Source organism: Sebastes umbrosus, chromosome 19 (assembly GCF_015220745.1).
Source record: "Sebastes umbrosus isolate fSebUmb1 chromosome 19, fSebUmb1.pri, whole genome shotgun sequence".
Classification (NCBI taxonomy): domain Eukaryota; kingdom Metazoa; phylum Chordata; class Actinopteri; order Perciformes; family Sebastidae; genus Sebastes; species Sebastes umbrosus.
The window spans coordinates 17033739-17057851 of record NC_051287.1 but is presented as its reverse complement, the minus strand read 5'-3'; the positions used below and the strand labels follow the sequence as shown (position 1 = coordinate 17057851).

The 24113-nt window shown below is 40.0% G+C and overlaps 1 protein-coding gene across 1 annotated transcript in view; it reads left to right on the top strand.

Annotated features, from left to right (window-relative positions):
* Positions 1-24113, top strand: part of LOC119478426 (matrix metalloproteinase-17-like) — a 98889-nt gene that overhangs the window by 66943 nt on the left and 7833 nt on the right. Inside the window, exons 4-9 of the mRNA XM_037753153.1 lie at positions 4346-4632; positions 17615-17791; positions 18236-18338; positions 21088-21170; positions 22317-22469; positions 22605-22862. Of these exons, the coding sequence (XP_037609081.1) occupies positions 4346-4632; positions 17615-17791; positions 18236-18338; positions 21088-21170; positions 22317-22469; positions 22605-22862 (1061 nt within the window). The remainder of the gene's footprint in view (positions 1-4345; positions 4633-17614; positions 17792-18235; positions 18339-21087; positions 21171-22316; positions 22470-22604; positions 22863-24113) is intronic.

Below are 24113 nucleotides of genomic sequence, written 5' to 3'. Positions count from 1 at the left end.
GGCATGGTCTAAAGTGCACGGCGCAAGTGTATTTGCGGGCGTGTCCAACTCCACTTTTGCTAGTTAAATGGCACATCATTTTGGCGCGAAGTAAGGTGTAGGAGGCAAAGTGTTTTGGGTTTAACATGAATTAATCCTATCAGAGTGTCATCTCCCATTCCCTTTAAAAACCAGGTGTGGGGCGCCTGGGTTAGCTCAGTTGGTAGAGCGGGCGTCCATGTATTAAGGCTTGGTCCTGACCGCGGCGGCCCGGGTTCGAATCCGGCCTGTGGCCCTTTCCGCATCCACTCTCTCTCTCCCCCCTTTCAAGACTCTATCCACTGTCCTGTCATAAAAAATGGAAAATGCCCCCAAAAAAATAACTTTAAAAAAAAAAAACAGGTGTGACTGCACCTAGACATACAACACAACAAAAGACATGAAAAAAAAAAAGCTGCGCAGCATTCGAATGTTGATTTAAAATTTGAATTTCAATGTTATGAATGAAGCTTCAAAGCTTCCAAATATTCGGTGCAGTCCTGGAATTGTCTTTAATTGTCTGATTGAGAGGGCACTCCGTTTAAAATTTGTCGCTATCCATTGACAGTGGTGCTGAATTAATGTTGCCGTGGCATATTGTGAAGGAAGGGAAGGGACAGGTATGTGGTCTTTGGCCGGTGGACCATCTGCCTCCGCTGTCTCCCAATCCTCTGTCCCATCAACAACTCTTTATGACACGAGTTTGCGGCCGCCACGGGATGTCACACCAGTGACCAGAAGAGCGCTGAGAGCGTGCTGCAGGTTGAGCAATACAGAATGCCTAAGAGCCTTACTTCATTATATTTCATTATATTTTGAATTGCCGACACTGTATTTAACTGAAGATGGAGGAGGAGCGCTACGGCACGTGCCTGTGTGTGTAACAAGCAGAGTGTACGTGCATTGTAAACCTGCCTGCAGGCGCATCTTACTGTATAAAGAACAATTTAAATAGCAGGAAAATACTGCGTCATTGCCGTTAGACCAGTTTTTTGTTGGTCAATGGTGGAATCGCTTTCTGCTGCCTCAACATAGCAATGCGCCAACAAAACACCTGAGCACACCTCATTTTAAGACCATGGGTGCACAGATGGGCTATATGTATATATGTATATGTGTAACAAGACACATTACCAAACATTGAACAGTGGATAAAAAAGTAAGCATTGATAAATGAGAACAAAGCTAAAAAGTAAAGCAAGACAGAACTTGCTTACTTGTACAAGTGTGCCTTGAGAAGTGATTTAAAAGATTAAAGAGATCTCGCCGGTGTGAGCTCCTCTGGCAGGTGTTCAGAAGTTTGACTTTGACAGTAAAGGTCCGGTCACCCTCGGAGTCGTTGGAACAGCTGCTGCTCTGGCTTATGTGGGGATGAAAGGTCTGAAATGTAGCTGGTGGCGAAAGTTCTTTCGACTCATAAGTTATCAGTAAAATACACTTTGATATCCTTTGCTGTTAAAAAAAAAACACATCAGCAGTTCATCAGGATGAAGGATTTAAGATGGTTGGACAAACCTCTGAAGAGGTATAAACACAGATCACAACATTGTTGGATAGAATTCCTGTTTTTATTTGTCATCAGTAAAGCTTGAAGTCGCACCTGAGTTGACTGTTATCAGACCTTTCAATGTGTGTAATCGCTCGCTATAAGCATCATAGATGTGGGTCAGTAGGGGCCTACTACGTTGTAAAAGTGAAAGCGAAACTTAAAGCTGGAGTTAGCAGGTGGTGCAAATATGATTTAAAAAACGTTATTTATATGCGATTGGATAAGATTAGATTAATCGATTTTTTAAAGCCTGAAAACAGAGCCATGACGAGAAGCAGAAGTCTGATTTTCTCTCAGAACACTTGAATTACAATATGCTGAAAGGTTATTGGGAAATGTTTGCCCAATGATGCCAAAAATATTCTGCCTACTGCTGCTTTAAAGGCAACACATTCTAACACGTTGTAAAACTGCAATGAAACGTTACATTTTGAACACAAACAAAACAGCTTCTTTAGGTTTAGGCAACAAAAACACTTTAAGTTTATGGTAAAACATCATGTTTTGATTTAGAATAACTATGTTTGAAAAGTGTGAATACAAAGACAACTACACTTCCGTTTTTGCTTTTGTCATAATTACTACGGTCGCGATCGCTGTCTCCTTCTTTTATCCCTTCTTTCGTTGATTGACCATGTGAATAGATGACAAAATCTACTATTGGGTGTAGCAGGGCCCTACTGACCCACATCTATGAGCCTTATAACCACTGATAACGCACATTTAGTGGCCTGATAACAGTTGAATCAGCTGTGAAGTGAAGCTCAGCTGCAGGTAACTGCTGACATTGGAACATACAACAGGTGTTTCGTCAGAAGTAGGCAGGCTCGTCCACTTAATAGGAAATCTCGACAAAAGCGGTTAAGTCATGTTGGCAGCTTTTAATTGTAATACATATGTTAGAATGAAATGACCTCTGTGTTTGGGACACGCAACACTTTGCTTTCTATCTAAAGAGCAGCTTGTAAAGCCACTGAGAATGCAGAGGTCTAATAGTTTCATTACTGGCTGATGCCTTGTAGTGTCATCGACGTAACTATGAAACTCTGCAATGATCTGCAGCCACAGTAATTTAACACCAAGGGAAAAAATAGTTAGATGCCGAGATCAGAGCCGTCTTAAAGCATCTGCGACTGGGTACAAGAGTCTGTGTTTTATGGCAACAAATTAACGTGAGGTCTTTGAGTTCCTGCCTCAGCTCTGAAGCAGATGATGAGTTGATATTTGGTCTACGAGCTAATGTGTATCTATCTATAGGCATTTTTAATTTAATTTAATTTAATTTCATGGTTTATTTGATAGGGACAAATACACTGTACATAGACAACTTAAAAACGTCTATCTGATGCAAGTATCATAGTGCTTATAGCAGATGCTCATTTGCAACACCTGTCCCTAGAAGGGCTTTTTGTGAAAATAAGAGATTAAAGCAGGAATGAGTACAGGAAAAATAAATAAATACTATAAAGCACACATTTAAAAACATTACATTTAAAAACTAGACATGAGTTCAGGTTTGTCGCTGAATGAAACATGATTTGGTTGCTCTCTTAAAAGTGGTAAAGTTTGCAGCAAATTTCAAGTGATCAGGTATAGCGAGGTCCAAGGCTTTGGTCCTTTCACAGAAAAAGCTGTCTGAGCAAAAGATGTTTTGCAGAATTGAACTTTACAATTGCCACTTGAAGCTGCTCTGGGGGATCTGCTACAGCTCTGTAGTCTCATGTTGTATTTGCAGAAAGGCAGAGGAACAAGCTTTACATAATGAAAATCAATAAAGTTTGCAAAACTTAACATCGTGTATTTACTCAAAATGCGGCAATGATGGTACCCTATTTGCTTTTTGTCCAAGATTTTCAAGGCCCTGTTGTAAAGAAACTCTATGGATTTTACTACCGACTGTTTGGCCTGGGACCAGGCAGCCAAACCATAGGACAGATGTGAGAAAATCATTGAATTTAGAAACAGCAAGGCACAGTCAAATGTCAAGCAATTTCTTATCATCCTAAAACAGCTAAGCCTTTATCGTTTTTACAAATCTTTTTAGCATGACTTTTAAAGTTTAACTGAGAATCTAAAATTATCCCTAAATAATTCACCTCTGTTACTTGTTCAATGTGCTCACCTTTAATTCTCACATTCAAGGATTCTGTTGTAGGTAGCTTCTTAATAGAAAAACAGATAGACTTGCTTGTTGGCATGTATGATATTAACCAGGATGTACAGTACATGGCTTAATTTATTCCAGTTAAAAGCTGCATCGCTGAGCCTGAGACAATGTTCCAGGCAAATTGCTGTAATCAGCTACGTCAAAGCTGCAGACGGAAAACAGTCACCATTTATTGGCAGAAAAAAATACCCTTTTGTTTTAACTCTGTCCCTGTTTAATACAGTACTCGAGTCAGTCACAAATCATGAAAGATACTATCTGAAAGGAGACAAGCTTGGTTGAAAATGGAAGTTTAAAGATCAAGTGGATCTTTTTAGTCGTTTTTGATTTTCTACTGAAGTTTGGACAATGTAAATAAAACAGTATTATGAATATTATATAATTAATTATATAATATAATTGAATGTTTGGTAGGTGCAGATGACATTTTTGTGAATTTTGCTCGGATGTAAAATGGCGTCTATTCACAAAAGTGAATTTGCTGGATACTGCTACAGGGCTTTCTGGGGAAGTAAACACAACACACCGGAGAGTAAAACACCTAATAATCCCCACATCTTTCTTTCTTCTCTTATATGTAACATATCGGTCTTCTTTCTTTCTCCTCTCAGAGTGAGGACCTTCCCTAAGGACTCTGCCTTACTGGGCAGGGACACTGTTCGAGCCCTGATGTACTACGCCCTGAAGGTCTGGAGTGACATCGCACCACTCAACTTCCACGAGGTGGCCGGCAGTGACGCAGATATTCAAATCGACTTCACCAAGGCCGACCACAATGATGGATATCCCTTTGACGGGCCAGGGGGAACCGTGGCGCACGCGTTTTTCCCCGGAGAAAGGTTCACAGCCGGGGATACGCACTTTGATGATGACGAGGCCTGGACCTTCAGATCTCCAGGTGAGGAACTTTGCGGAGGTATTGTACGCATGCGCTTGAATATGTATTAATGAGTAGGGCTGGGGAAAAAAAATCAATTCACCTATGTGTCAAGATTCCTTTTTTTACGATTTTGAAATAGACTTTTTTAATGCCAGAATCGATATATTTGCTTCATTTGAGTCTATGCCGAGGTAAAAGGAAGTTACTGCTTTTATTGTTGTAGTCAGAGTAACTTGACATCATATCCGTTCCATATCTGTCAACCAAAACAAACTGCAGTCGGCCAGAATGAGAAAGTAGGAAACGACAGAAGGTCCGCGTGGATATGACCTGAAACCTCACATTTTAAATCCAAAGTGGTAAACACTACACATACAGTGAAGCACCGAAACACTTTGGGTTTCACACATTGCCGGAAAAGCAGAGCTAGACATCACGGCTAAAGCTGCATGCTAACTCCGTCATGGACAGGAAACGTTATCGTATTGCGATAAATCAGACGACGCTACAACTGTAGAGCACCCATATACTGGCATTTATGTTAATTGCATTCAAACGGCCCCGATGGAGCTGATCATGGATGAATAAAGAGAACGGAGCTGACGGGGAAAGCTAGCGACGGACTTGGCAAAGTTAGCGGAAGATTACAGGTGTGACTATGTCCGGTTTTCAAAATAAGGTGTTAACAAAGGGAACTGTGTATACAAAATACATATATGGAAATAACATTGATGGAATTATATTCACCAGAAGTATAAAACATTACATGTCCCTTATAAATTAAAAGGAAAATACCTCATTTGTGAGGAAAATGGCTTTATTCTTTGATTTTTGGGTTGCTGGAAAACATTTAATAAATAATGTCTGACAATGACTGATATATTTGACTTCAGGACAACTCTGACTACATACAGTACATGCTGAAAAACAAACAGTTTAACTGTATTAATTTGGATATTTTCCAAAGTAAAAGTCCCTAGAAGTGTATGATTTAACTTTTTCTAATGGTCTAGTGTAAAAGAGTTAACAAAAATCGCAATAAATCGTAATATCGCATCGCAATACTTGTAGAATCGCAATACTTAAAAATCGCAATACATATCGAATCGGCACACAAGTAGCGTGATAGCAATGTATTGGGAGATAGGCGTATCGTCCCAGTCCTATTAATTAGTAAAGACAATGTGTGTCTGAAACAAAAGGGTAGAATATAATGGGGGAGAATTGTGGAGTGATATTCTAGGCAACATTTCACCAAAGCATTTCTTAGAGACTCCCAGACTACTATAAAATGAGAAGACTGAAACAGTCAGTGTCTAGGAAATGGAAAGAAAATGAAAAAAGGAGCCTGAAAAGTGTTTTGAACTTCCGTGCTCACCAAGACTTCTGTATCCCAAAACTAGAACGCTGATTGGAGCCAAGCTGTGCCTCTACCCTTTGTTCATGCTCCAGATTCTATAATTAATATTTAATTTGATAGAGCTATGAATATAACATACAATGGCTGCAGACACAGGACTCCGAGTGGTGACTAAAGCAGTGGTGGTTGTTATCTTAAGCTCATTAGGAGTGTCCTTTCATTTCCTCCAGCTGCCGTAAACAATCTCCTCTAATGTGCCTCTGATACCCATGAACTCTTGTTTTTAGCAATTAAGAAAGGAAATGCAAGTTTACTATTCACTTATATTGATCCCTCTTGATTGTTCAATTATGCCATGGGGTTTTCACAACAATTGACTGCTTTAAATTTCTTAACAGATGATTGGGGAAGAGAAATAAAAGAGAAAAGGACCACATTTAGAGTGTGTTTTCACCTGACGACAAAATGTTTCCTTTGATTGATGGCAATAAAAAGCTGAAAGGCATATGTCTCCACCAGACCTCGAAGTACAGCACAATGATTTGTGATGACAACTAACAGCTGCTCCAATGATAATCGATAAAAGAGTGATGTGGACTCAATGACACATGAGATTTACGGGGCTGTGGACGCACTGTTTTGTGCTGTTTGCTCCTGTTTCCAGCCTCTGTGCTAAGCTAAGTTAGCCAGCTGCTGGCTGTAGCTTCATAATTCATAAACATATATATGTGAGTGGTATCGATTTTCTCATCTAACTCTTCGCAAGTAAGGTTTATAAAGGTGTTTCCAGGGTCAAATGTTTCCTTTATTTAAAGGATCTGATTTCTTCTTCCACCACTGCTGGGGTTATCACTTACTAATATCCCATTGCAGATCGGGCACTTTTTTCTTCAGTTTCCAAGAAAAATGGGGCTTTTGTGTGCAATACCATGATGATCGCTTGATTTTAGACAAATAAGACACAATTCAGACACTTTATAATAACCATCATTAAATTTTATTTTCAATAAATTGATTAAATTGATCGTTATTTTAACAGTTTATTGTTGGACACAACATTTTACGATATAAAGTATTTATTAATGATTAACAAATGATTTGTAAACCTTTAATAAATTGTTTGTAAAACATCTATAAACTTTACATATACATTTTTTAACACATTGTTAATAGTTATTAATTCATTTGTAAACTGCCTATAAACATTATATGGATGGCTATTATAAAGTTGCAACTTATGATTATAATACCTTGTTAAATGGTTAATAAATACTTTATAAAGCATCTATAAACATTATTTAGATAGATAGTTAGTACTTTGTCAATGGTTAATAATTGGTTTCTGGTCCATGTTTTACAAAAAAATTCTTAAAGGTCTTCAAATCATTTGGTAATCATTAACAAATACTTACTATAGTACATAAAATGTTGTAATGTGTGTGTGCAACAATAAACTGTTAATAAATAGCTTACTAATGTAATTGTCATCGTCTCTTAACAGCTGTGAATCAACATATAATTTATAAAATAAATATTTCAGATTACACAAACTAATGATAAAATAAAAAACAATGCTAATACTTAGTAAACATTATTAATTTTAAGTTAATTGTTCGTTAATATTAAGATAACTATTAACTAGAGTTTAATTAACTATCAATTTACTATTTGTTAATGATGGTTATTATAAAGTGTTACCCACATTTCTTAACTGCACATACTCCTCTCCTAAAAAATAAAAATAGGCTCCTTGGGAGGTTTCAGGCTCACTATGCTGTCCTACTCCCCAGAGATGGGGCGTTTGATGGCACTGACTGAACCAGCTGGCGACTCTATGATGCAACCAAGACCTGTGTTTATTTCTGTCCTTTTGCTTTTTGCCCCGCAAAGCTGTGAACCATATGTTACAGCCGCTCAATCTGCTCCAATTAGACCTCACAGCAGGCAGCAGCGACGGCAGGACATGATGGCACGATGCTGTAATAGTTTACAGAATCATCTGCATAGATTGAAGTTTGGTTAATGGGAGCAGGGCAGTGAAGGAGGGTAGGGGTGTGTCATTATGGCCCCAATCTATTTCTCTCATCAAAATTATCATTCTGGACAAAATTATCATTTAACCACAGAAATAAAATAAAGAAAATGGTGGGATGGAATTGTCGAATGGGTGACAGGCTCCACTGTGAGCAAGAGTGAAAAAGATGCTGGCTGTGAATCATCCTACCTTGTTAGATATCCCCGCTTTCAAGGTTACTTCTTTCACTCACCGTGATGAAGGGCGAAATATACATCAAATAAAACTACATCAGACTTTTTCGTTAGTAAATCAGGCGTCCGCCTCCTCCTCTGCGGCTGCACTCTGTAAAGGCACTTAAGCCCTCTGTTTCTTATGGCCAATCGATGGCAATAAAAACAACCCTGCCACTGTATACTGCTGCCTTTCATTTTGTTACATTATTTTAGAATTGAATTAAGGTTTATGTGAGTTAAGATATAGAAAGTATACTAAGACAACATTAGTTGCTATAAAAACAACATATCGATCCCCTCCTTGAAAGTTTTGCCCTTGTGATCTTTGTCCTAGTCTTACTTTGAGACCGTCTACTCAAACACCTTTAGCAATTTGGCACTTACCTCTAGACCAATGTCATTGCTAATTATACAATTTCAAATCTTCTCTTTCTGTCTAATGCACTAGAAAGTATAATCGCTGCCCAATCATATTTCAGCTTGACATTTAGGCCATTTCACAGCACTGAGAATGCACTTTTAGTAATAAATGACCTACTGCATGAAGCACCTTTGAGTTGTAATTCCACTAAATTTTAATGCAGCCGATTTTATTACAGTATACGTCTACTATGGCTTTTCTGTTTCTGAAGGGCTTTACACACCGGGGGCATGATGAATAAATGACACAAAAATGAAGACTATTCATACCGGCAGATATGCAAACACTTTCAATAAAAGGTTTGAATAGATTAGCACACACAGAGGCCACGCTGGCAGTCTGTCTGATGTCAATTATTGTATAGCCTAAACTACTGTAAGCTGATTTAGCTTCCTTTTAGCAAAATGCTGTGAATTTGCCTCTAGTAAACAGTTACGCAGTGTAAATATCTAGGGCTTTTATTGTGAAAGGTAAGAACCAAAGGAGTGGATCTGGTATGCGCTGCTTTTGTCAATGTTGAAAGAGGTATTAAAGTTTGCTTGGTTTGGACTACGGAGCTTCTGTGTTGTTGTACACTATAGTGTATGTATTAATCGTAATTGGTTGATGCCTTTATTCACAACAACAACAACAACAACAACAACAGTTCGAAAAAATATATGTGTATTAATCACACAAAAAAAATGCCCCCGGTGTGTAAAGGCTTTTAAATGTGCATTAGCTGATTTTTTTGTCCACTGGTGGGCAGGGCAGAACTAAGCTGTAAACACAACATTGACATTTTGTGATATTATGAAAGTTGATATGGTGAACATGTTAGGAAACAGTTGCCTATTTACACATCCGGCAAACACAGAGAAATGCTTTTGAAGTGTTGTTTCTCGCCACATGATGAATGTGAGTCCAATATTCCCTCCTTTTTGCTAAATTTTCCACCATGATAGTTGCTAACTTTGTGCAGTGTGCTGTTTGGTGCTGGGCAGGTATAGCGACAGTGATTTTCTTTTTTGATTTTTTTCTTAGAGCTTTTTCGAGTTGCAGGGCAGAAGACTGCAGCTAGTAAACATGGACGTAAATGATAAAGGATTTAAAATGTTTGCAGAAATCGGCTTTGCAAATGTTTTACGAGGAAGGACATGCATTCGTTTTGATCACAGATTTTATTTGTTCACGAGAAAACACTGCAGGGCACCTTTAATATTAAAATATTGATTATAGCAGCTTTAAAGAGATGATTTAACAAGTAGGCTTGGGCGGTCTCTGTTTTTTCCATACCTTGCTGACATTACATCGGGGTACGGTATATTACGGTATATTACGGTATATGACGGCCCACCTTAAAAGCCTGAGCCGGAGTTGTCGCTAACTTTGGGGCTAACTCCCTTTACTTTATTCCACTGGAATTGTAGCATTTATTCACCAACTAATATCCAAAATTATACACACACTGCACTGCTACATTCACAGTTATAACGTTACTGATAGAGTCATACTCCCTCACCCTCTATCTCTCTCTCTCTCTCTCTCTCACTCTCTCTCGACTGCACACTCGCTAACGTTACAGGCCGCCAGGCTTGCATTACACTGGCTGGCGGAACCACATCTTTTCTCGTCACCCCAAAAACACACATGAACTTTCTAGTAAACAAACACAACTCTCCCCCCCCCCCTCCCATCTCTGCTGAAATAATGATCTCCTTCATGTTGCCGGTCTCGACTCGGCAGTAAATTGGGCGCAGCCTGTCAGACACTACGTTAATGGCTCCGCTATTACCGACGATGCCGACACATCAGTGGGCTGAACAGAGATTATATGCAGGTGGTGGTGGCAGACTGGCAGTTGAATAAAATCAAACTGCTTTTGTAGTTTGAAGAATACTAAACCCCCAAAAACACTCAGTCGCCATCTTCCTGAGCTCAGCTGCCTGTTACATAGAGACCGACCTCTGGTGGCGCGTACAAAACATCCCATAGATACAGCATCGTAGAAAGCACAGCGTACGCATTCATGACGGCATTGAAAATCACACCGTCTGGATTTCTCATAATACAATTGTAATTTCATAATGACACCGTTTTGGTAAATTCTGGTTACTTTTATAATACTAGACCATGAAGAACAGTTGATACTAAATACTAAACGATTCTAAAAAAAAGAAAATATTATTTTGTCTTCATTTTATGTGTTGTCTTTAGCTTTTCTCTCAATGAGGCCATACTGTACCTTAAAGGCATGTTTCCAGAGTCTGTTGGTCGGGAAAAGCAGCAGGTTGCATCCTTTTTTTTCTTCTTCAGCGTTGATGGTTTTGAGCCAGATGCGCCTGCATCTTGATTGTTGCTCATTGTTGCACACTGAAAATGTATTAATTAAATTTGGCCGATTGAAATGACAATCCCACATCTCCTGCTTTTTGTATAGCAGCCATTCAGTCTGTTCACTAGCTTAAAGGATCATTTTCCCCGAGCTGCCAACTTGCCTAATGTAACGCACTAAATCTTCACAAAAGGAGTCGATGCACTCCTCCATTCCTCTCAATTAAGTTTTGACATGACATAATAGGTCTTTGTATCCACTTAGCCTTGGGGCAGTCCAAGAGAAAGAGAGAGGATGTGTCTCCAAATACATACAAATTAGCTGGAAAGAGCAAGTTACATTTAATAAGAGAGTCTGACCAGTACTTGTGCATGAGGGATATTATCGGCCAATTATCTGCTGATATCCCAGCGGATAATTGCAGTACAGGGATGCCAAAGATATGACTGAGGTAATTTGGAAACAGGGCCGCCATTACATAGTTTGTCCACCAGAGAGCACTGAGAAGTTTATTTTGTCACTCAGTACATATTTTGGTCAACATTTCCAAATTTAAAGTAATAATCTTGAAGATATTAATTTAAATAAATGTCTGTTATTATCTCTAACTTATCGCCATCGGTGCCGTCAAAGACAACGAAAGGGAGATCTTTGAGATTGAATGTAATTATAAACTTAAACATAGTTATGAATATTATATTCCATTTCTGCTGACAGATCCCCCGAAATGTTACACACTGTTGCTTTAAGGTACCATAACTCCGTAACATATGAACAAGAGTTCAATAATCTGACTTCAATTTTACTTTCACTTAAATATTTTAAATTGCAGAGTTCTAATTTTAATTTTTCTGGTCAATTTTTTCATATATTTCCAAGGATTCAAGTCCATTCCTCCTCTGGAATATTGCTATCATGGTCAGCTTCCCATTCAATTTTTAGCTAGTAAAGGTTAGGGTCTGAGCTGTACTGGAGCATGGAATACAATCAAGCCTCCTCTGTACTTTCCAATAAACTAGTATATATGGGAAATGGCATCCTCAAAAAATATAGGAAGGAAATATGTAGGTCAAGTGTGGCTGCAGATATAACCAGAATTGATTTTTACGGAGCTCGTGAAATAATTTCAGCCTCACAAAAACGATCGACCGCTACAGCAGTTCTTCTGCTTGAACAATTCTTCCATCAAAAATTGAGACGCCTTAATGTTTATCCTCGGCCATTTGCACTATGTTAAACTCTTAGGATCAATGTTTGTCTCAGGTTCAATGAATTCTAAAATGTTGACCGTCAGCTGAAGGTGCCGTGTCTCGTATCGTGTCTCTGCGAAATGGGGAATGCATAAGACTTGACTTTGCCACGACTGCTTGCATGCAACTTCATTCATATTTACTTTGTTTCATCTTAACCCCTTAACACTGCGACTTCTTTTTTTAGAGGGGTAGGGGTGGGGAACAAGGGATCAATTCAATTCAAACTTTATTTCAGACACACAGGAGGGTCCGTAGCAATAAAGAAAAGAAAAAGAAACAAAAAACATACAAGATAAGACCACAGTTCATCATTCAGTTCATATGTAGGCTATCTCGCCTGTGTTTTCTGAGCCTGGATGAGTACCGAGTGCAGCTCTTGCTCGGGGTGGTTAAAGCCTCTATGATGCTGTTCTCTGACTCATCCAAACGACAAATAAAATTATACATCACATGTCTTAAAAGTGCCTCACATGTAGGAATACCAGAGGACACAAACAGTTGACTGGCACTATGCCATCTGGGAACCCAAAGCAACAACCTCATTGCATCATTGTAAGCCACTATGAGCCTTCGCATACTATTGTTCTTGTAGCTAAACCAAAGATGAGCTGTGTACAAAGGCGTGCAGAAAGCTCTAAATAATGTACATTTTGCATTTACAGAACACATACTGAACTTACGAAGCAACATATTTGCCTGAGCATATAGTTTACAACACTGTCGATAGATATCTCTGTCATCATTCCAATCATCAGTGAGAAAATGGCCAAGGTATTTTATTTCCTTGCATGTTGTGAGAGGAATATCGCACAAATGAAACACAGGAAGAACTAATTTCTTATCTTCTCTACTTCTGACTATGATCACATTACTCTTTTTGGCATTACATTTAATGTCTTAGTCTTTGCCGATTGTGAGCACACCTTCAGTAATTGCTGCAGCCCAGCACTATATGGACTGAGAATTAGCAGGTCATCAGCATACATTAGGTGATTGATAACAGAGTTTCCAACAAGACACCCTGTGTTACACCAATTCAATTGTTTCGATCAGGTCATCCATATACACATTGAACAAAATAGGAGACAAAATACCACCTTGGCAAACACCATTATTGACATGAAACGGGGCAGATACAGCATTGCTCCATTTAACCTGCATTGTTTGATGTGAATACCAGAAAACTAGTATTCTAAGTATATACTTTGGAACACCTCTAGCAAGTAGTTTCAGGAATATTTTTTTGTGATTAACCCTGTCAAAGGCCTTAGATGCATCAATAAAGCACATAAATACAGTGGAGTTTTGGCTTCCATATTCAGTAACCATTTCCTTTAGAGCATAGATACACATATCAATGCCATGTCTCCTTTTAAAGCCAAACGGATTATCAGTGGTGAGAACAAACATGTCCAACCTTGCTAGCAGGATTCTTTCCAACACTTTAGAGAGAACACTAGCCAGGACAATAGGTCTATAATTGTCTATGCTATTTCATTTACCAGCCTTGCCCTTAATAACAGGTACTGACAATACTGAGGTGATAGAATCTGGAAGGACACCATGGACCATGAGCCCAGTAAAGCACATTGCAAGCAGACGACAAAGCTTTGGACTGGCATTTTTTAGGTGTTCTGCAGTGATATGATCCATACCACAAGCCTTGTTATCGTCTAGCATCATAATGGCATCATAGACATCATCTGCCGGGATGTTCAGGGGTAGATAAAAAGTCAACAGTAAATGTCACATAGAAGTGGTGTACATCACCTGAAAGGTGGGAACCTGAAGATTAATTTGAGGTGCAGCTTAGCATTGTGTCAAGTTGTTCTAGTTATTAAAATGAAATAGAAATTAATTCATTAATTAATTCATTCATTAAAATAGATTATGAAATTGTGAGGCTGTGATTATCCTAGAGGAATGAGAAATGGTGTCACTACAATGAAACAGATACTATGGGGACTAACATCATCACAAATGAATACAAGTGGACTCATTGGATCCACAGGCTTTACAGTGATACCCAATTTTTGCAATTCCAAGACTGTTTAGGGACCCCAGTATGCAGAAATATTCAAATACACAATTGTAGGATAGGCAAATATAAAACAATTGTACTGCATGCAAGAAACTACGTGGTTTTTGCCCCTAACTGTATGTGATTATCATAAAGTGGGCATGTCTGTAAAAAGGAGACTCGTGGGTACCCATAGAACCCATTTTCATTCACATATCTTGAGATCAGAGGTCAAGGGACCCCATTGAAAATCAATCCTCGCCAAAATTTATCGTGACTTAATGGCATTATTTAGTGTTCTTCCCGACAATCTAGCATGACTTTGGTTGGCACCAATGGATTCCTTAAGCTTTTCTAGTTTCACATGATATCAGCGCCTACTTTGAAAACTGAGCATTGCTACAGCCTCTGAAAGACAGAATAGCGGCCGAGCCCTCTGGAGGGCCGTCTGAGTTTTAAGGGGTTAAATGATGAAATTTCCACAGCTGTGATTTAAACTGCAAGGGCTGCACAAATGAAGCGAATGTGGTTTCATCTCATCACTTTTAACACACTTTTTTCCTGCTTTAAAAGTTGTAAAAACAATTATGTACCTTAAATGTTCAGATAGAAATATTGATTCCCGGGTGGCACGAAGGTAATGCGAGGTCACAACACTACAAGGATTCACATCAAATGAAAAGGATAGCCCTCGGCTAGTTGTGCTGCTGCTTCTTTCCATCTACCGTATGGTGCACCGTCCTTATTAAACTTTTAGCTAAATGCTGCAGGCTGTTTTTGTAGCACTCTGGATACATCATGCTATATCCAAAGGTAGAGGTTCCCTCTAAATAGATTGTGTTTTCTGTGCCTCAAAGTAATGAGATTGTTTTTTAATACAATATCTTATGAAACAGTTCTGTAGTTAGATTACTGATCATCTCCTCCGTCTGTTTACTCTGAACCCCTTTCTTTCCTGCTCTGTCTTTCTGCCACGGATGTCTAACTCAATGAGTCTCCACCCAAGTCTCTCCGCTCTGACTTTGTCCGCAGGCTTTAGGATTTTTATCTGTCAACCTCAGATGGACTGTAAATACGATGACATGGTACCTACTTTGTTCTAAATCCCCGTTCGCTCCCCCTCGATCCGTCCCTTTATCCACCTTCCCTCTCTCGCGCCGTGTGCTCTTGTAGATTAGAGTTGGCATTTGGCTTTGGAGTATCCCAGGTGTTGTAAGCACAAGTGCACGTCTCCAATTGTCCTTTGTTTTCTTTTGACAGAGCACGTCACTGAGATGTTCCCAAGCCGAGGCCAACACGAGGTTAACTGAATGCGGAGACTTCAGCCTAGCCACCAAGGAGCTCTAAGCTAGCTTTGGCTCGACACGCCAGCACTCACATTTTTGCAAATCGAACTCTCTAAACCCCAGGTTTTGTCTTGCTTAGCAGAGCCAGACAAGGAGTTTTCGGAGGCTTTGCCTTTTTTCCTTTTCAGCTGAACATCGAGGGAAATGTGCTTTAATAGCCTGCAACCTCTTTAGGTGTCTTTCCGTACTCAGGTTTTGATTGGCAGCCCAGGGGCTCAAGCAGTATTACCATAGTTATCTCACTACACCACATGCCTAACAGCACTCACAGCCACCGGAGCTGTCTGTTACGGCTCTTAACTTTGCAACCTATGGAGTTCACTCGTAAAAGGGATAAACATGCAAACAGGGGTTGTGTTTGGTTCTACAAAAGTCACAAACTTTAAGCGGGCAAGGGGATCTCTGTAAAACCTAAAGCTGAGATTAGCGGTTAAACTAAAAATAGATAATGGTTTAAAAAAGGTGCTACTTCTATCTCATGTTTTGTGAAATCCTTTATTGTCATGTCTCATTATATCTCCTTTACCAATATGTGCATCTCTTGCTCCTGGGTTTTGTTTTCCCTCTCACTGCCCCAAAAGGGTGCCGATACATTTTTGAAATGTTGAGAGTCAGAAAAGAGAAGCTGAAGAAAGAAAGAAAGAAAGAAAGAAAGAAAGAAAGAAAGAAAGAGAATTTTGAGTGTGCTATTCTCTTTCCAGTGAAACCGAAGTCAGAGCGTCTTTAGCTTCTGTAGGGTGAGTGTTCCCAGTAAAATGGAATACTTGAGCGGTGTACAGTCACAAGAGGGATTTAAATCAAATCCTTTGCATTCGATTGGACCGCTCAAAAGTGGGCGGGCTTAGAATGCAGCGCGTTACAGAGTCTCTACCAGTGGGCAAATCCGGGGTCTGAAAAGTGAAGACAATGCGGAAGTGCCTTAAATTGATAACCTCAGTAAACATTGTAAACATGAGTTTATGGTCTCAATCGCTAGTTTCAAGTCTTCTTCATTACAGCATGATGTTCATTTAGTAAATTATGGTGCCATTTAGAGTTGTCCGGTCCGGTCTGTTTTCATCTTACAAATTTAACTCTTTCACAGTGTGTTTTTAGTTCATGAAAATTAATTATAACCTTTTTGGTTGCCTAAAAATGTTTTATTCAGTTTGGTTGTACTTAGCTCCACTCTCTCATATCACTTGTGGTTGCAAAAAAACAAGATGGCAACAGCCAAAATGCTGAACTCAAACGGCAGTCCACAAACTAATGGGTGACGTCACGAGGGACGAAGTCCACTTCTTATATTTAGTCTATCTCCACACACATCTCCCTTGTCACTTAAATTTTCATGATATTATGATGGATTTCATGATATTATTGGTTGAAATTTGGTTGGTACTAGCTTACGTAAGAACACATCCTATTTTGTTTAAAAGGAAGAAAAGATGATTAGACTTTGATATAAAAATACGTAGAAATTGATATTTTTGTATTTTATTTTTTGCATATAATGTTAAATAGGTGACCGTGGAGGTGATCTAAAAGGGTTAAAAAGGCTTTTTTCCATTTCCTTTCGACTTTAAGTACTACTATGCTGAACAGCAACGATTGTAGGGAAGAGAAATATGCTGTGTGCAGCATTCTGCAGCTGCTTCTTTGATTGAATTGACTGCTCAACTAAATAACTCCACTTGAAAAGATGAGGGGGGCAAATTTAAAATTGGAGGATGTGTGTCTTCCTGTTTTATTCCAGTTCCAAGTTCAAATATGCATTGTTACAAATGCAAGTACATGGCACAAACAGTTATTTAACGAACAAATTGACTAATGCCACATACCATAGATTTACATTTACATATAGATGAACCCCAAAACACATAGAAAACAACAGAAGTAATGATAAACTAAAGATAACGTGAGCCCCAAATGAAAGGCACCCAATCGCCTTAAAGAGCGGGTATAAGGAGTCCCACATATCAACATATGAGATGTAATAGAACATATTAGCCTGATGATGATGTCAGTGTCTCTCTTTCTCTCTCTGTCTCCTTCAGATTCTCATGGGATGGATCTGTTTGCGGTTGCAGTTCATGAGTTCGGTCACGCCATCGGTCTGGTCCACACCTCAGCCATAGAATCCATCATGAGACCGTACTACCAGGGTCCCGTAGGAGACCCTCTGAAATACGACCTGCCCTACGAAGACAAGGTCCGCGTCTGGCAGCTCTACGGTACGAGGGAACATCCATCCACTGCTCAGACAGAGAGAAAAAGAGCAATTGCTCTGTGGAGCCAGGTTATTGATTAATGAAAACAGGGATTGAGTTAATTGGACCTCTTTATGGCATATGACCTTATCACACCATTGACTGATATAGAGAGTAGCAGTGTGCGGGGGAGATACTAATGACCATGAAGACAAGAATGAAGTGCAGGAAAGAATATGTGAAGGCCACTAAGAGAAAACTAGAGTAAGCATTTCATATTGTACATTTCATGTTATGTCGCGGTGCAATAAAGTAAATGCATAATAATGCAGAACAGAACCAACAAATCAAACATAAGCAGATTGTCTATTGGTTAGTTTTTTGATTAATTGTTCACAGAGCCCATTGTTAATGAATTGCCTTGTCTTTTGAGTGTCCATTTGATCTTTAATCACATATCCTCCGTAGGTGTTAGAGACTCGGTGTCCCACACAAACCGACCAAGCAACCCCTCCCAGACGGCTGAACCTCCCGTCCTGCTGGACCTTCCTGAAAACAGAACCACTCTCCTGTAAGTAGAAGATCTAGTGTCCTCGACCTGGACCCTATTTTCCCATAGTTTTGTGTCTAAGTGACTAATAAGGACAACAATTTCTGAAATTGCTCCAGTATTGAGGGAGAGCACTGTAGACGGCATCCGCTCACAGGCTGCCTAGTTATCCTATTGGGGCAAGCTGGCACCCTCATTTACATCCTCTAAAAGTGCTTATTTTTGTCACTGACAGGCTCTGATTGTTATTATATGGGTCTGATATTATGGAAAGAGTCTCGCTCAAGACGAAGTCTCGTTCTGAAATCTCGTGAGGTGACGTGTTCTGATGGAAGGGTATTTGATGCCCTGGGAATCAGAACGGGCTGGTATTTATTTGAGCCAGAGTACACAGATATTCAGATTTCACAGCGAGAAATCTCCCTGACCGGGACTTGGACACAATAACAAACAGACCGCATCAAGAGAAAGGTAAGAAAAAATGTTTTATTTCTCACTAGGGTCCTTTCCATAATGTTGTCAGACACTTATAATAGCAATCTGAGCTTGTCAGTGGCGAAAACAAGCACTTTTAGAAGACGTAACGTTGCATTGACGTTGCCCTCATAACTTGTTTCGTGGCTGCCAGTAACAGCGTTATCCTTCAATAATGGACCAATATCAAAAAGTGGTGTCCCCATTAGTCACTTAGACACAAAAACATGGGATAATAGGGTTGACAAAAAATGCCAAAGTTAACCTTGAAAGAGAGAGATAATAGTAATAGTTAAAATGATTAGAAATAGCTGATAGAGCATAAATATGATTAGTGGATATGTACAGGTGTATGATTAAGGAAAGATCACCACAGGGGTCATCCTCTGTGGACCATATTTTGATGGTCCAGTTGACAACTTGACGTAAAGGTGGCACTATAGGACAGGTGATGGGGACATCAGCATCATTAGGAATCATTCATATCAATACATACATTGCATTACAATCTGTTCAGTAGTTTTAAAGCTGCAGTCGGTAACTTTCAGCAAATAGATTACAAGAGTTTTTTATAAAACGGTCACTTTATCCCTACAGTAGCACATGAGAAAGTGCTCCTAATGGCATTTGCAAGATTTCACAGTGCCGAACGAAACCAACCAATCAGAGCCGAGCAGTTTTCTAAAGCAGCTGTCAATCACTGCTCGCGAAACTCGCAAACTCTGATCAAACAGTCAAGCTAGGCAACATTGATCAAATACGAATCAAGATTATGTTACTGTAATGCCTATTTCTCTCCTCTGAATGTTTTCAGAAACATATTTTACTGTTTAGCTGTAAAATGAGAAAGTTTGCTCCGGCTGGTGGGCGGTGCTTGGTTTTGTTTTGGTTTTGGTTCTGTTTTCAACATGGTGGCCGGGTCACAAACTATCTCATTTTACAGCTAAATAGTACATCTTTTTTTCACAGATTAGCTGTCTAATGCATTACTGTCAGGATATAATGACAGTTTAAAAAAAAAAAAATTGTATCATATTTGCTCAAAGTTACCATCTGCAGCTTTAAAGATAACTCACTGTGGACCAAAGGCTTGGACAGACCCTGAATGTGCAGCAGTGCAGCGTGCCAGTCAGACTACACAGCACATCAACCATACGTGACTTCTGAGCGATGACATGGATTCAGTTCAAGGGTCTCTTGTCTGCTATTTCAAATGATTCCTCACATCAGGAGCCATGCTGTTGTGCTTCAATATCTCTTTTCCACAACAGGAAATGTCTTATTAGTATTATTTTTTACAGTATATTGATGGGAATACGGCTTGTGTTTGTATGAATAATGTACATCAAATAGCAGTGGAAAAAAAGAATATTCATCCCTATCCAGCACAGTACATTTTTTATTTATGCACTGAACAACAACACCTTTGTATTTTTGTTGCCAAAGTACCATACAGTAGATTTTGACATGTTAATTATAACGAGCATAAACGGAGGCTGCTTGCTTTGCAAGTGAGTTAACTGTCCTCTGATGGTCTCTTGAATTAATAGGGTCAAGAGAGGGCAGCTTGGATCGAAAGGGATCAAACCGCGTTTCAAACTACACTGACAACAACACCCAATGCTCGCCGACCTCCGTGAATACACTCACTCAACTAAACAGGCATATAAAACCCTCTTTCCCTCACTGGTACCGGCCCCTCCACTGCCCTCATTACTCATTTTTCACCACCTCCGCCTGGTCGTGATGCGTGGAAAAGCTGGATTACGCTCGACAAGGGTCACGAACGCCGACTACTAGGCAGCGGCGTCGCGTTAATAGAGCTCTGAATGGAGATCTTTGTTGATAATGCAAAGGGCTGTCGGCCTCCCACTCACAGTGGCAGGCCTGTGGTGCTAATGGCTCCGTCATTGGCAGGCCGGCCACGTCAGTGCTTTAAATCACTTATTAGCCCAGAGGATAAATGCACTGGGGGACCTCAGCCTGTCAGTGTGATAGCATTTCACCTTAGTTTTTCACCTTGTTTAGCCTGTTTAATTAAAGGAAGCACATGCACATGCATGCGCGCACTCACACTCGCTCAGTAGGTGGGTGCAATTATCACAAAGTTGTTTACTTTTTGTGCAAATGGACTGAAGTGGTTTTAGTTGCGAGCTGCATAATTTACAATAAGTGAGGTTGATTTATGTAAAGATTAGTATGTACATAGCCTCAAACAATTAATGTTTGGAATATGAATGTCATGTAGTATCTTCCAAATAAAACTTTTCTCTCCTCCAACTTTTTCCTCTCTCAGGCTGGCACGAGATGCCCCAGACAGATGCACCAGTCACTTTGATGCCGTGGCCCAAATACGAGGGGAGGCTTTCTTTTTCAAAGGTATCCAAGCCTAAAAGGAAAAAAAAGAGAACAAGAGAGACTGACGGACAGACAGATAAATAAATAGAGGGCGACGGTGAGGGAGAGAGAAAAAGAGGGTGGATGGAGAGGAGATAAAGTAAAAGGGTAAAGGGACAGGGGCTGGGCGGAGTGGCGGCGCCAGCGATCGATAGAAAGCTAAGTCATGTGTGGCTCCCAGGGCCCGTATCACAGGCTCACAGACGTCACATATATTCGGCAGGCCAAACAAAGTGGTCCTTTAGGGCCCACGGCTGTTTTTTGCTGTATACTTGTTATCTGCGGAGCTTGAAATGGATTTGTTGGGGCTTACTGTGCGTGGTAGGAGAGCTTTCATTAGCCAAAACATGTTATTCATATAAAACATAACAGTACATGATGTGTATTGGCTAAGGTTCCACTTCTTGCTAATTAGTAACACCTCTAAACCTAAGCACAACTGCCATATTTCTCAATACTCTTTTTCACAGGTAGGTAAAAGTAGCCAAACAAACAAAATGATTCTTTTTAGAGAGGAATTTAAACTAATTGTAATGGTAATTATTGGAGCTTTAGTTCTTCTATTAGCCCTGTCGACATGAAAGGAGGGTAGGAATCTGCAATAAGATTACTGCAGACTAGAGCTGTGTATTGGTAAGAATCTGGCGATACGATACGTATCATGATACAGGGGTAACGATTCAATATATTGCTTTATTATTTAATATATTATATTATATTATGCCCAAAACTGCATGAAATTAGCATAAAATGTGTCTGTAATGTAAAGGGGAGACTCGTGGGTAACCATAGAACCCATTTTCATCCACATATCTTGAGATCAGAGGTCAAGAGACCCCTTTGAAAATGGCCATGCCAGTTTTTCCTCGCCAAAATTTAGCGTAACTTTGGAGCATTATTTAGCCTCAACCTCTGAAAGACAGAATAGCGAATAGCATTGTATTTTTAAGAGGTTAATTAAAAATCAATACAGTGTTTTGGAGAATTGATACGGTATCACGGTATATATAATATCGCGATATTATAGATTTTCTTACACCCCTACTGCACACAGCTTTTTTTTGTAATAGACTCCTACGGGGTATTGTGAAGAAGTTCCAAGCTCTAACCTGTTCCTGTTTGTCGTAGGGAAGTACTTCTGGCGACTAACAAGAGAGAAGCACCTTGTGTCGCTGCGTCCGGCTGCGATCCATCGCTTCTGGAGGGGCCTCCCACCAAATCTGGACAGCGTGGATGCTGTGTATGAGAGGCCTGGGGACCACAAAATAGTCTTTTTCAAAGGTAAATATCTCTGATCTGATTTCAACTTTATTTTGTATCTGTCTTTGTGGATTTAGTAACTGGGTGGATACATTCCAAACTATAATGATGGTATTTCTCCCTTTTAATTGTGACCTCTGTGTCCACCCTCTTCAGGTCTAAAGTACTGGGTATTCAAAGACAACAACGTGGAGGAGGGCTACCCTCGTCCAATCAGTGACTTCGGCCTACCCTTGGAAGGATTGGATGCGGCCTTTGTTTGGCTACACAACGACAAAACCTACTTCTTCAAGGACAGCCACTACTGGCGCTACGATGACCACCTGAGGCGCATGGATCAGGGCTACCCTAAAGACAGCACGCTTTGGAAGGGGCTGCCGCCACAACTGGACGACGCCATGAGGTGGTCTGATGGTGAGTAGCCATAAAAAACAACACTTCAGTTTTACTTTACTGGTCATTTATACTTCAGCTAAAGCACTTGATTCAGTAAATGAATGCCTTTTTTTTAAATAAACCACATTTTAAACACAAACAGAAATCCTCCATGAGGATGGAAAACCACTCAAAATGGGAACACAGGTTTATAAAGTCTTATGTGGCTCTAAAGGGAACTGTGAAAAGTTAAGGAAAAAATGTCGTCACTCAGGTAATCTTGACTTGGAGTTGGAGACAACTCGATTTATATGAAATATACGCCTAATAAAAGAGTTATTGGCAGAAGTGTGGAATGTGGCAGCGTGTTGAATTTGGCAGAAGTGGACGTTGTTGAGGCCTGCAGCAGTAGCTGGCAACTCCGCTTCTAAAGGCTGCAGATAATTAGCTTGGCATATCTGAGCATATATATACAGTATATTCATACCCATATGAATGCCTGTAGCAAGGTATTGGTTAGAAACGAATGATCAACGAGTGACCACTAGGCACAAACTGCACACAAAAACTTGTTTACTGTAGATATATGCTGTAGGCTCTTGGCAAATATGATGTGTACATACACAATAACAAATAACCAGTGACCCATAAAAAGGTTATGGCTGTGGTTATGGAGAATGTACAGCTGTACTGTTGCCTTTAGGGACCAACTTTCCAGACAACAAACTTTTTAGATTACAGACACCGAGTCGGTCTACCAGAGAGAGGTTGTAAAACTGGCATCTCGGCTTGCCAACAACAGCCTTGACCTATACACCGCAAACACAGCGGAGAGCAGTGTCGATGTGTTATGAATCCACAAGCCGGCCTCCCCCCTTATTAATCCATGCTTGCCACTTGCGAGCTCAGCGGAGTCGGTCACATTCACGGGGAGCACGCCGTTTGCTGAAGTGTGATTACAAGATTGCTAATCTAAGCAAGAAGTCCGTTCCTCCGTGCATTAACCTCGGGTGCAATCAATGCCTCGCAGTCAATCCTGATCCGGTTCTACAGATCCATCGTCTGATGCGAATCGGCCTTTTCCTGCAAAGTTGGTCATTTGAGCAGTTGAGCAGTCAGTCAGCTTAAAGTAGTCCTCCCTTAAAGTGCTGAATGGCACCAGAGCAAGAAAAAAGCCAGTGAAAGAAACTGCCGGTTTTACCCCTTATTGGGCAGCCTTGAATTTTACAAACTGCCCTCTGGCGTACAGCTTCAGAGCATCGGTCCTCACTCTATCCGCCTCAGCATCAG